Source organism: Nicotiana sylvestris, chromosome 1 (genome assembly GCF_000393655.2).
Source record: "Nicotiana sylvestris chromosome 1, ASM39365v2, whole genome shotgun sequence".
In the NCBI taxonomy this organism is placed as follows: Eukaryota; Viridiplantae; Streptophyta; class Magnoliopsida; order Solanales; family Solanaceae; genus Nicotiana; species Nicotiana sylvestris.
The window spans coordinates 160,347,242-160,361,021 of NC_091057.1; the positions used below are offsets into that span (position 1 = coordinate 160,347,242).

The window sequence follows — 13,780 nt, forward strand, 5'->3', positions numbered from 1 at the left end:
CAAGTTTATTATAACTTGGTCCGATACATAGAATCTAGAACTTGCTTTCCTCATTTTGTAGTTCCATCCATTTCATTTACAAAAGCATTTCTTCTATGTATGTAAAGGATTGGCTACAGTTCTTTGTAATAATTGATTATGATATTAACGATGAAAATTTTCTATTTGATCACTGTATTAATACTTTATGTGATTATATGAGAAATAACACCTTAATACCTTAAGGCTCTATCAATTTCCATAAGCCTGTTCAACCTACGGTTTCACTGATCCATTTATGAAAGCATTTACAAAGGTATTCAGGTGGAAATCCTCCAATTAATTAATCAGTTGGCAAAGAGGATTTCTGACAGCACATAAACTATCAAATATTAACGAATTGAAGGCCTTTATTCTATTATACTGTACAATATATTTTTTCCCAACAGGGGAATAGAACAGTATACTTGGAGAAACACTAAGTGATCGTATATCATTTTATAATTACTCTTTATCTCCTCTATCATAATTGATGTCACGGGAAAAGATGATTGTTACAGAATCAAGACTCTTGTTGTTGTAGTATGTTGTACATACAAGATATACAGATGCTAGAATACATGTTTTCGTATTTAGCAACAAGATGAACCAATATGATGTTATACCGTGCAGAAAATACAAATGTGCTTTCAGCAACTAAGGAATCCAGGACAATAAAATAACTCATCAAGTTCTTGTCTTATTAGGTAGTGGTAGAATGCCTTGCTAGGATAGAAAAACATGATTAGGCATAAGCCGTGAAGGTAAAGTTGCAGAGACTGAAAACTCCAATTTAGATGCCTTGCTAGGGATTGGATATCTATTGTTATAGTTTTAATGCGAAACTGAGAATTTCATGGCCCCTAAGAAATCTGATGCAATTGCAGAATTGAGCCTTGAGAAGAAGCTGAGTTGGCAGAGTTAGTTAGTACTGGTAGAAGTTAGTTACAGTTTGTTATAAGAATTTAGCGGAAGTGAGTGGTAGTTAGCAGTATAGATTCCTTCATTCAACTGAAGTATAAGTATCATGACAATTGTATTGTACATATTCATTCAGATATAATAACATCTCTCTTCTCTCTATACTCTCTCTTACGAGTTAGCTAAATATCTCGAATCAGTCCCTGATTTAGCCTCATCTTCCTCGAGCTGCAGCTCCTAGATTAGTTCTTTTCATCTTAATTCTTCTTTGTTGCATCAATTGGTATCAGAGCTACTCGATTCTTGGCATAGACATGGGTCGGGATAAAAATCAAGACAAACTTATTGACGGAATGGATGGTCTAGGCATCAGAAATTCAAGAACAGTTGCAGAAATTAATGGAGGGTATGACTAGCTTGACTAATCGAAATACACAAACTAATAAGGAGTTATTTGAGATCAAGGAGGCCATTGGGTTCATTAAATAGAAGGGCAAGGAAACAGAGCAATTGGGAATTGAATCTCCATTTGACGGTGGCTATTCGATGGGCCAGAGTCATCTGAATCGACCTTGAGAATTTCAAGCAGGCTCTATGTCACACCCCAACCTTGGGAGGTGTGGCTGGCACCCGATGCCCGAAGGCCCGAGCGAACCAACCATGAGATATGATCTGAAATATAATAACCTGTAGGCAGAAGAGCCCAACACGACATATATATATGTATATATATATAACCTAGGCCAACAAGGCTGCAACAACAGTATAACAGCTATCCAGGAGGCCGATAGAGCCATACGAAAAATATATATATACAATGACCGCTATTATGCAAGCCTCTAAGAGTGTAAGACAATCTCAACAGGGCGGGACAAAGCCCCCGACATGCCCAAAACCACATATATAAATCTGTAATAGTACCTATGGACTCAAAGTCAGCAACTCCGAAGAAGTGGAGTGCGAAACCCAACGCTGATCCTGGGGGTCCTACTAAGGAGGCACGCCGCTCTGTCTATCCGAACATGTGGGCATGAACACAACGCATAAAAATGCGTCAGTACGAAATATGTACTGAATATGTAGGGCGACAAGTGTAACATGAAAAATGTAATTAACAAGAGAAGAGATATAGAGGCAATTTGAATTCTGAAACTAGCCTCGGTAGGAAACTAAAATTCAACATGGATGTAAATGTATGCTCGTGAAATCATCATTCACTATTGCTACTTATAATATATCACATTATATAATAATAAATCCCTCTGTGGGGCTATAATATCCATAACATACCCGGCCATAATAAAGGCTCGGTAGAATCGTACCCGGCCACGTGAAGCTCGATAAACCCAACTGATCAGTGGTTACACAATATGTGTCATACCCGGCCGTCTATAGGGCGGCTTGGTAATGAAAGTAAATACATACATATACTAAATCATGTATTATATAGGTGCAATGCGAAACCAACCTTAAAAGACATATTCTAAGAAGAATCAAAGTGGCCTACCATCATTATTCCTCGACTATCATGGTTGTTGCTAAAATATTTAATTTTTTTTTACTACGAGCCAGCAAGTACTAAGAACATGAGAGTTATTTATTATGAATACCTTTGAAGTGAGTGTTACTTATTCATGATTTATATGAACGTCGAAAGGAGAACGAGTAAAAAGGCTCTAGTTCTTTTTAAGCAAGAAACAAAGAAATTTGAGAATTCATAGATATCCTCTAGAGTAAGCAATCTATGAGAAAGGATCATGTCTAAGCATCTTTATAAGTTGAAGGTGAAATAACTCGAATCCGACAAGACAATTCGATAAACGTTTATTCGAATTCTAGTCATGCCGAAAAGTATAGCGAAAGCCTTACATACCTTGTCAATGGAGTTATATACTGTTTCCGAGACCTCTAAAGCCTTAGGAATGATTTCCTACATAATACGAACCATTCAAAATCAAATTCAAGCTCATAGCTTATATAATTCTTCATTTAGACATTTACGCGAACAACTTGTGGCCATGAATTTGTAAACTCTTTTGTAGATTAATTTCCCCCCAACACACCACTAAATTTTACTTTACTACATCTCCTCATCGACAAGATTCCATCCATGTCTTCACAGATCCAAACAACACAATAAAACCATATAGAATAGCCCCAACAATCAAGCCATATTAAGAGAGGTTTCTTAAAAAATTCAAGAACATTTCTGTAGAGGTTTCAACTATTTCTTAGGAATTCTTATGGTAGAAGTTTACAAAGATCAAAGAGGAAGTTAAATCATACCTTATGTGACCAGAATTACTCAAAATTTGAAATTACTTCAAGGCGGAGTCTTGCTATAAAAAGTGAAACACTGAAGAATTCACGATTCCGAAGTTACTATGGTGTTGTCCATATTGAGGATGACTAAATTGTTGTTATCATTGGCTAGATGGATGGGAGGAGTTTTAGAGGAAATACCTAGGTGTTAGGTTCTGTTTTGGAGAGGATAAAACGCAGGGGTTTCAGTTTTAAAGAATGACTTAAATAATTTTTTTTTAACTAAACCCAACTAAGCACATTGTTCCCGTAACAGTGTGTACCCTTGTACGAAAAGGTTAATATCTCTCTACTCTGAAGTAGTATTAACAAACGGTTTATTGAGTTGGAAACTAGACTCATAGACCTTCGATTAGGTAGGTAAAACACACCATAACTCCCAGTATATTGAGAGAAAAGCTCATCAACATTTTATCCAAATTCCAGTGAAATTTAAACCCGTAACTTGCGGCGAACTTTGTCGAATTTTTAATCACAACTCAAATACTTCCAATCTTAATGTATAACTATCACATCATTTAAATATCTCATAGAAATTATCTTCCTATCGAATTAGCCCATTTACAACATGATAACGCCGAATACACAAGGTGTAACATTCTCCCCTCCTTAAGAACATTCGTCCTCGAATGTTAATGGTTAACCTAACTTCTAAATTTTTTTTTAAAAATTTTGCCAGAGTTTCCCCTATGAATAGGACTATCCAAAACCTGTCATCAGCCCAAACATACATATTTAAGGCCACACAGGGCTACACATTATCATAATAACATCAACTTGGCCTCACACGACCATTTACTTATACAATAATGATAATAAGAAGGTTAGCCGTAACTTAATTACCTCAGTTGTCACTGGTTGATATCTGTGCAACACCTGCCATATTTGTCTCAAGCATATCACCTGAAGACTCAAATAAATGAGGGTATCTGGACTTCATGTCCTCCTCGGCCTCCCATGTCATTTCCTCTACATTATTGCTCCTCCAAAGTACTTTTACTGAGGCTACCTCTTTAGTCCGTAGCTTACGGATTTGACGGTCAAGAATGGCAACAGGTATTTCGTCATATGACAAGTTCTCGGAAACTTCAATATCCTCAATAGGGTTGATGCAAGAAGGATCACCTAAGAATTTGCGAAGCATGGAAATGTGAAATACCGGATGGATTGTTTCTAATTCCGGTGGCAGGTCAAGTTTGTAGGCTACTCGCCCAATTCTCTGAACAATCTGATATGGCCCGACATATCTAGGGTTGAGTTTTCCCTTCTTGCCAAATCTCATTACACCCTTCATAGGCGACACTTTCAAGAATACCCAGTCTCCCACAGCAAATTTCAAGTCTCGACGTCGGTTATCTGAATATGATTTCTGTCGACTTTGAGCTGTACGCAACCTTTCCTGGATCAACTTTACCTTTTATACAACTTGCTGTACCAATTCGGGTCCTAGCAATTTTGTCTCGCCAACATCAAACTAGCCAATAGAAGATCTGCATTTCCTCCCATATAGTGCCTCATAAGGTGCCATCTGAATACCGGCGTGATAACTGTTATTATAGCCAAACTCAATAAGCGGTAAATGATATTCCCAACTTCCCTTGAAGTCTAAGACACAAGCTCACAACATATCTTCGTGTCTGAATAATGTGTTCGGCTTGTCCGTCGGTCTGCGGATGAAATGTTGTACTAAGGTTAATAAGAGTACCCAAACCTTCTTGAAAAGACCTCCAGAAATTAGCTGTAAATTGGGCCCCTCTGTCAGATATAATAGAAAACGGAACTTCATGTAGCCGAACTATTTTCTTGATATACAGCCTCACATAGTCTTCAGCTGAATAGGTGGTCCTAACTGGGAGAAAGTGAGCTGATTTCGTCGGCCTATCCACAATGACCCAAATAGAATTGAACTTACGGCGAGAATTGGGCAATCCTGTAATGAAATCCATATTAATCGATTCCCATTTCCAAGCTGGAATCTCAATATTTTAAAGTAGCCCTCCAGGTTTCTGGTGTTCTGCTTTAACCTGCTGGCAGTTGGGACACTGAGCCACAAATGTGGCTATATCTTTCTTCATGCGGTTCCACCAGTATAGCTGACGAAGATCATGATACATTTTGGTTGAACCAGGATGAACTGAGTACCGAGACTAGCGCATCTCTGTCATAATTTGCTTACGAAGCTCCCAACATTAGGTACACACCATCGGCCTTTATATTTTAGAATTCCATTATCAAATTGCTCGAACAACTGCTTCTTCTGAAAAGGGATGCTCTCTTTAATCTTGACTAGCTCCGGATCCTCAAATTGATGCATTTCTACCTCAGCTACTAGTGATGACCCCGCAATATTTTGGATTACTACACCCTGGTCACCTGTATAAATATAGCCGCACACTTAGGTTAGCCAATCGATATATCTCCTTAGTCATTTCTAATTTCCCAACTTCTACATGCTTCAAGCTGCCCATGGATTTGCGACTCAATGCATCAGCTACCATATTCGCTTTGCCCTGATGGTACAAAATATCCACATCATAGTCCTTCAGCAATTCAAGCCATCTCCTTTGTCTCAAGTTCAAGTCTTTCTGCTTAAATATATATTGTAAACTTTTGTGATCTGTATAGAGATCCACATGAACACCATAAAGATAATGACGCCATATTTTCAAGGAAAATATAACGGCTGCTAACTCAATATCGTGAGTCGGATAATTGTATTCGTGCTTCCGCAACTGCCTCGAAGCATATGCAATAACTTTTCCATGCTGCATTAGAACACATCCCAATCCCACCCTGGATGCATCATAATATACCACATAACCTTCAGATCCCTCAGGAAGTGCTAGAACAGGTGTCGATGTTAAGCGTTTCTTCAACTCATGAAAGCTCCTTTCACATGCATCAGACCATTGGAACTTAACGGCTTTATGTGTCAATTTGTCATGGGAGCAGCAATAGAAGAGAAGTTCTCAACAAATCTCCGATAATAACCAGTTAAGCCCAAGAAACTACGAACTTCCGTAGGAGTTGTGGGTCTAGGCCAATTTTGTACTGCTTCAATTTTCTGACCATCTACCTTAATACCTTAATCGGAAATGATATGCCCAAGGAAAGCCACTGAATTCAACAAAAATTCACATTTGGAGAATTTAGCATATAATTTCTGATTTTTCAAAGTCTGCAACACCACACACAAATGATACTCGTGTTCTGCTTTTGATCGAGAATATACCAGAATATCATCAATGAAAACAATTACAAATATATCTAGAAATGGCTTGAAAACCCGATTCATTAAATCCATGAAAGCTGCTGGCGCATTAGTAAGACCAAAAGACATCACAAGGAATTCATAATGGCCATATCTAGTCCGAAAAGCCATTTTCAGAATATCTCTCTCCTTAATTCGCAATTGGTGATAGCCGGATCGAAGGTCAATCTTTGAGAAATATTTGGCACCTTGCAACTGATCAAACAAATCATCAATTCTGGGTAAGGGGTACTTGTTCTTGATAGTCACTTTATTGAGCTGACGATAGTCAATACACATTCTTAACGAACCATCCTTCTTACGAACAAACACCACTGGTGCACCCCAGGGAGATGTGTTGGGCCTGATAAAGCCCTTATTCAGAAGATCCTTCAACTGGGCTTTCAATTCTTTTAACTCAACCGGAGCCATTCTATATGGAGGAATAGATATTGGCTGAGTATCTGGAAGAATATCAATAGCAAAGTCGATTTCTCTTTCTGGAGGAAGACCAGGAAGTTCATCAGGAAATACATCGGGAAATTCATTCAAGACGGGAACCGATTGAAGAGTTGGAGATTTCACCTCCATATCATGCACTCGTACCAAATGATAGATGTACCCTTTCAAAATCATCCTTCGAGCTTTAAGGTAAGAAATAAACTTTCCCTTAGGCGCTGCAGCATCACCTTTCCATTCAATAATAGGCTCACCTAGAAAATTAAAACGAATAATCTTTGTCCAGCAATATACATTAGCATAACAAGAAGCCAACCAATCCATACTCATAATGATATCAAAATCAACCATTTCTAGCTCATGCAAATCAGCTAACGTATGGCGATCATGAATCTTCACGTCACAACTTCGATATACCCGTCTAACTACAACAGACTCACCCATTGGCATAGATACCTCAAATGACTTATGCAACAATTCACGCTCTTTATCCCATTTACTAGCAATAAATGGGGAGATATACAACAATGTAGAACCAAGATCTATCAAGGCATACATATCGATAAAAAAGATGGATAGTATACCTGTAACCACGTCCGGAGATGACTCTAAATCCTGACGACTCGATAAAGCATATATGCGATTCTGCTGACCTCCTGAACCAGAAGCGCCAAATCTTCCCCTACCCCTTCCAGCTGATGTCTGCATACTCAGCCTAGGAGGACGTACCGAAGAAGAAGAAGCCCCTACAGATGCCTTCGGCTAAGCCATACCCCATCCACTTGTCATCAGACAATACGTCATAATATGACCTGGCTGTCCACATGCATAACATGCATCAGAACCCTGGCAACATGGTCTAAAATGATTTCGGCCACATTGATCACATCTAGGAAACCGAGGCCTCATCTGACTGAACTCGCCTCTAAACTGTAGACCTGGGGTATGTGAACTCTGACCTGGACCAGAATAAGTGGTCCGATCATGTCGCTATCCCTGAAACTATGGCGGCGCACTGGCTACCGGATAAGATTGACGCCGGGGAAACTGTGAAATAAATCCACCTCGAAACTCTCCTGTGTTACCTGCAAATCGCGCCCTCTTCTGTTGACCTCTATCATGTTCTCGATTGGCTCGTTGTTGCCTCTTGCGATCCTCTAGACCCTGCGCATATGCTTGAATACGAGCAATATCCATTCCTTGGTTTAGAGAAGCTGTAGTGCACTCATTTATCAAATGTGCCCCCAAACCACTAACAAACTGGTGTACCCGATCACTCATATCAGCAACAATCGTAGGAGCATACCTAGCCAAAGAGTTGAACTACATGCTATATTCCCGAACGCTCATATTACCTTATTTTAAGTGTAAGAACCTATCTCGTCGGGCTCTTCGAAGCTCGATTGGCAAATATTGCTGTAAAAATGCCTCAGAGAACTCCTTCCATGTCATTGGTGGCACATTAGGCCCCCGAGTCTGCTTCCAAGTCTTATACCATGTCACAGCAACATTACGTAGTCTATAAGAAGTAAACTCCACTGACTCAATATCCGTGGCATGTATAATTTGTAAGGTCCGTTGCATAAGATCCAGAAAATCCTATGGGTTAGCATTAGGATCAACCCCTGTAAATACTGGAGGATCCAAGTTGATAAAGTCCCGAACTCTCGCACTCACGAACCTATCAACAATACCGAGGGTCTGATGTTGGGCTTGGGAGGCCACTATTCGAGTCAGCAATTGTACAGTACTCCGCATGTCTAGGTCCTGATCAGGAACAACTAGGAGAGAGACTGGAGGTATGTTAGCTCCTTTACGCCCTTCCGGGGGTGGTGGGGGTGCTGCCCCGGAAGCCTGAGAATCAGCCTCATTCTGTGGCTCATGTTGATCTACATTAGCAGGTGGCACCTGACTTGTGCCCTCTCCCGCCTCCTCATCCAACCTTTGAATAAATTTCATAGCCACTTGTTGTCTCGTAGTATTAGGCATCACTGAGAAGGTAAACAAAAAGAGAATTAGGAATGAACACTTATGATTAGGCTCTATTGCACAATCTAAATCAAGAAGAAAGTAATAATCCTAAATTCCCAATAGCCTCATGTTTATAAGTGTGGTGCACAACACACCATAAACAAGACTATACTAGACACGGCTTGCAGACTCCCTAGGATTGACCTGCTCTGATACCAAGTTTGTCACACCCCAACCTTGGGAGGTGTGGCTGACACCCAATGCCCGAAGGTCCGAGCGAACCAACCATGAGATATGATCTGAAATATAATAACCTGCAGGTAGAAGAGCCCAACACAACATATATATATATATATATAACCTAGGCCAACAAGGCTGCAACAACAGTCTAACAGCTATCCAAGAGGCCGATAGGAGCATACAAAAAATATATATATACAATGACCGCTAGTCTACAAGCCTCTAAGAGTGTAAGACAATCTCAACACGGCGGGACAAAGCCCCCGACATGCCCAAAACCACACATATACATCTGTAATAGTACCTATGGACTCAAAGTCAGCAACTCCGAAGAAGTGGAGTGCGAAACCCAACGCTGATCCTGGGGGTCCTACTGAGGAGGCACACCACTCTGTCTATTCGAACCTGTGGGCATGAACACAGCGCATAAAAATGCGTCAGTACGAAATATGTACTGAATATGTAGGGCGACAAGTGTAACATGAAAAATGTAATTAACAAGAGAAGAGACATAGAGATAATTTAAATTCTGAAACTAGCCTCGGTAGGAAACTAAAATTCAACATGGATATAAATGTATGCTCGTGACACCGTCGTTCACTATCGCTACTTATAATATATCACATTATATAATAATAAATCCCTCTGTGGGGCTATAATATCCATAACATACCCGGCCATAATAAAGGCTCGGTAGAATCGTACCCGGCCACGTGAAGCTCGGTAATCCCAACTGGCCACGTGAAGCTCGGTAATCCCAACTGATCAGTGGTTACACAATATGTGTCATACTCGGCCATCTATAGTGCAGCTCAGTTGTCACACTTCCTTTTTCCGCGCCCGCGAGGGTACAGGGGAGTTTTCTCCAATTAAAGGACAGTCGAAACGGGATTTGTTTGTTTGTTTCAGAGTCGCCACTTGGGAATTTTAAGGCGTCCCAAGTCACCAATTTTTATCCCTGAATCGAGCAGAATATGACTCTGTCTATTTAACAGTCTGCGCACCAGAAATCCGGATAAGGAATTCTGTTAACCCAGAGAAGGTGTTAGGCATTCCCGAGTTCCGTGGTTCTAGCACGGTCGCTCAACTGTTATATTCGTCTTGATTATTTTGATTTGTTAAATACATTTTTATTGCATGATTTTATTGTTACCGCTTCTATTTAGATTTAAAGACCCTTCTTTGAATCGAATCACGCGTACGTATATTCGTGTTATAAATTATATTTTAACGTGAAAAATCATGTTACGCGTACGTATACACAATGATATTGATAATATAATAATTATTATAATTATTTTCGAAATTATGCTTTAATAAAATCAAGAACATTCGCCCCTTTTGTATAATTAAGTAGTGAACCTCACATCTCGGGTTTTTATGAAATTAATAATGATATTCTCCGAGGAATCCCTTTTATTAAATATTCGATCGAAGTTGCGCGAACGCATAATCCGAATTGCTTTTAGAAATATAATCAGGTTACGCGAACGTATCCCTAATCACAAAAATATTCTTGATAAGGTTCTCTACAAATTGTTATTATGTGTTGACCGCGAGTCTTGTTTTACACATATGAATCATATACCTCAAATTTTAAAGAATTAATGACGTGAAAAAGAAAACAGACAATACGTATCTAAAACTAACATTTTTTCGTGGATACAACATTTGGATGTCCATAAATCGAATCGTGTGTAAAATTGGGAAAGAACTTAAAATGGTAAACAAATTAATATTTTCCGCAGAATCTTCATTGTTTCATTTAAGGCGAACTCTTCTTCTATATATCTTTTACATAAAATGCCACGATTCGTTTATAAATCCTATGTCCTTCTCATGTATTTGTTTTAGTCCAAAGTTGCAATGGTTTGGTTAATGTTTGCAATGGAAGACAAGAGTCAAGTTGATAAGAAAGAGAACTATTATACAAATTGATTCAATAAAATTTCATCACATGCAATATAGTTGTACGTTTGAACCATTCCTAATATTGTATCAACTCACCTTCCACATATGATTATATATATACTCATCATCATGCCATATATGAACATACAACTTATATCAATCTAAACCAAAATCAGATTTTTTACAAGATATACTAATAATGTAATTTCTTGATACTTCCATTCTACTTTACATTTAGCTAACAATATTACGGGATGTAATTAATGGCCCATTTTATGCCATGTTCCCTACCTTGATATTTCAATCATGACTTCACTTAATGAAAATTCCGAAATAGATGATATTATTACAACACTTAAACGAATTTTAAGAGGTAACAATTATCTTATATTCATTACGCCAAACGTACTATTATATTAATCAACTGAAACAAAAACCAAATTTTTTAACTAATGAACTTGAACGAATGGAAAACAGAATTATAATTCCCGAACTTCATTAATTTGTCATGTTGAAGCTTTTCGTGACATGAATTTACAGATATGTACCTGATATTGGAAGCAAAAGAAAATGAAGATGAGAATCAGCAGCAGTAATAACAGTACAACAGCAACAACTGCCCAGCAACAGTAACAACCCAGTAACAGACCGGTGGAGTAGTAATCCCAAAAACAAAAGCCTTAAGCTTTAAATGAAACAACAACCATCAATACTAATTTCAAACAAAGAAAGAAAGCAGTAGATTTTTTTTAGTTTTTATTTTTATTTTGAAAGCTTAAATGTTTTTCGGAATTTTTCTCTCTTCTATTCTCTGTCCGTTTTTTCTCTCTATCTGTGTGTGTATTTTTTTCTCGTTTATCTCTCTTTTTTTCATTATGTCTTGTGTTCAAGACTTCTTCTTATAACCCATCCCATAAACCTTTCAATTAATTAAAATCCATACTTTTTCTCTACCCAACTCATTATCTTTCCACTCATCCCCATTACATTAAATAAACATATCACACCACCCCATTATATTTTGTCCCCCATGCTTCATTTAAAATAATGCAAGATTCCCCTTTAAATTAAATCTTGTCCCCCCTTTATATTAAATAATCATATCACAACCCACCCCATTTCATTTTGTCCCCCATGCTTCAAATAAACAATTACAAAATGTACAATTCCTAAACTACCCCTTCCGACCTTACTGAAATTACCAAACTACCCCTGAACGTATTACAAATTTACCAAACTACCCATCAGCTATAACACATCAATTAATCAAACTTAACCAAAATATAGACAATATGATCAATTTCTAACAATGTTCAAACAACAATATGAACACGGATGAACATCATAACAACAATATCACATGAACACGATTTTAACAACATTTCAACAACAAATCACATGAACACAAATTGAACAACAAAGAACAACTAAAATTTGATTGAACAATATTTTAGCAACAAACAATTCTATTTTCGGATTCAACAACTACAACAAACAAGTATATTTAGATTTCTAACTTCAATCATATTGAACTTAAAATCAATTCTAACAACATTACAACCAACAATTCCTATATTAAACTTTATGAGACAAATTCAAGAAATAATCACAAATGGTAAACAAGAAATCAAGCTATACAAATTTCGGATTCAAGAACAATCAAACAAAGTATGAACATGAATTAAATCTATTTTAAACAACAAACATGATGGATTTAAACGATTAAACCAACATATTTCTCTAACACAACTAAATTCTTTAAACAAATAACAAGATCGACGAAGAAACAATTATGAACTTAAACTTGAACTTAACAATATTAACAATTTCTAACAATACATAAACACATGAAACAAATTGAAGAAATAGTTAATTAAATTTCAATTTGAATCTAACAAACATCAAACTAACAAATACTTACTTAAACAATAATACAAACATGAAATAAACATGAAAACAACTAATTAAACTTCTATTTTGAAATCTGAAAATTAATTTAACAAACAACATGAACACACTAGAAAATTATTTCAACGACGAACAAATCAAACAAGAATTAAATTACTTCTTTATTTTGGATCCGAAAAATACCAAACAAAATATGGACAAAATTTGAAACATAAACCAACTAACCGATTCAAAAACAACGACGAAGACGAAGATGATGGAGAGGCATGAAGCAGTAGGGAGCTGCTGCGACGAGCAGCAACAACATCGCGGCAGCAGCTATGGCGGATGGCAGCAGCTGGTCGAGGAGATGGAAGATGCAGCAGCGGAGTAGAATAAGAAGCCGCGACAGCAGCGGCGTGGGCAGCGATGGGGTTTGTTTGCTCGATGATGGGGTGTTTAGCGATAATAGAAGCTTGACGAAGCATCACTAGCAACGTCCATGGTGGGTTGTGAAACTTCACGAGATGGAGAGCTGCTGGACATCAAGCAGCAGCGTGAGGTGAAGGAAGAAGAAAAAAAAACAGCAACGTTTGGAGCTTTGACGAGGAAGAAGAAGGCGCAACGTTGTAACCATGGGAGCTCGACGTGACCGGAGGAGCTTGGGCGTTCATGGCTTGGGTAGGCGGACTGGAGGGTGGTCGATGTTGGGCAGCCATGGTTGGAAAGTTTGGAACTTTGGGGAAGAAGAAGATAGGGAGGGGGGCGGATGGGTTAGTATAATTTTAGGGTTTTCTTCTT

At 38.1% G+C, this 13,780-nt stretch overlaps 1 protein-coding gene across 1 annotated transcript; it reads right to left on the reverse strand.

Moving 5' to 3' along the window:
* Positions 1 to 4,105: 4,105 nt before the first annotated feature.
* LOC138876554 (uncharacterized) lies at positions 4,106 to 13,467 on the reverse strand. Its single transcript, XM_070155675.1, has 10 exons — positions 13,218 to 13,467; positions 8,652 to 8,961; positions 8,346 to 8,489; positions 7,994 to 8,276; positions 6,494 to 7,732; positions 6,338 to 6,378; positions 5,657 to 6,150; positions 4,973 to 5,191; positions 4,775 to 4,866; positions 4,106 to 4,660 (listed from the first exon to the last, which is right to left on the reverse strand). The coding sequence occupies exons 1-10, from the start codon at positions 13,465 to 13,467 to the stop codon at positions 4,106 to 4,108; spliced, it is 3,627 nt and encodes a 1,208-aa protein (XP_070011776.1).
* Between the last annotated feature and the right edge of the window lie 313 nt (positions 13,468 to 13,780).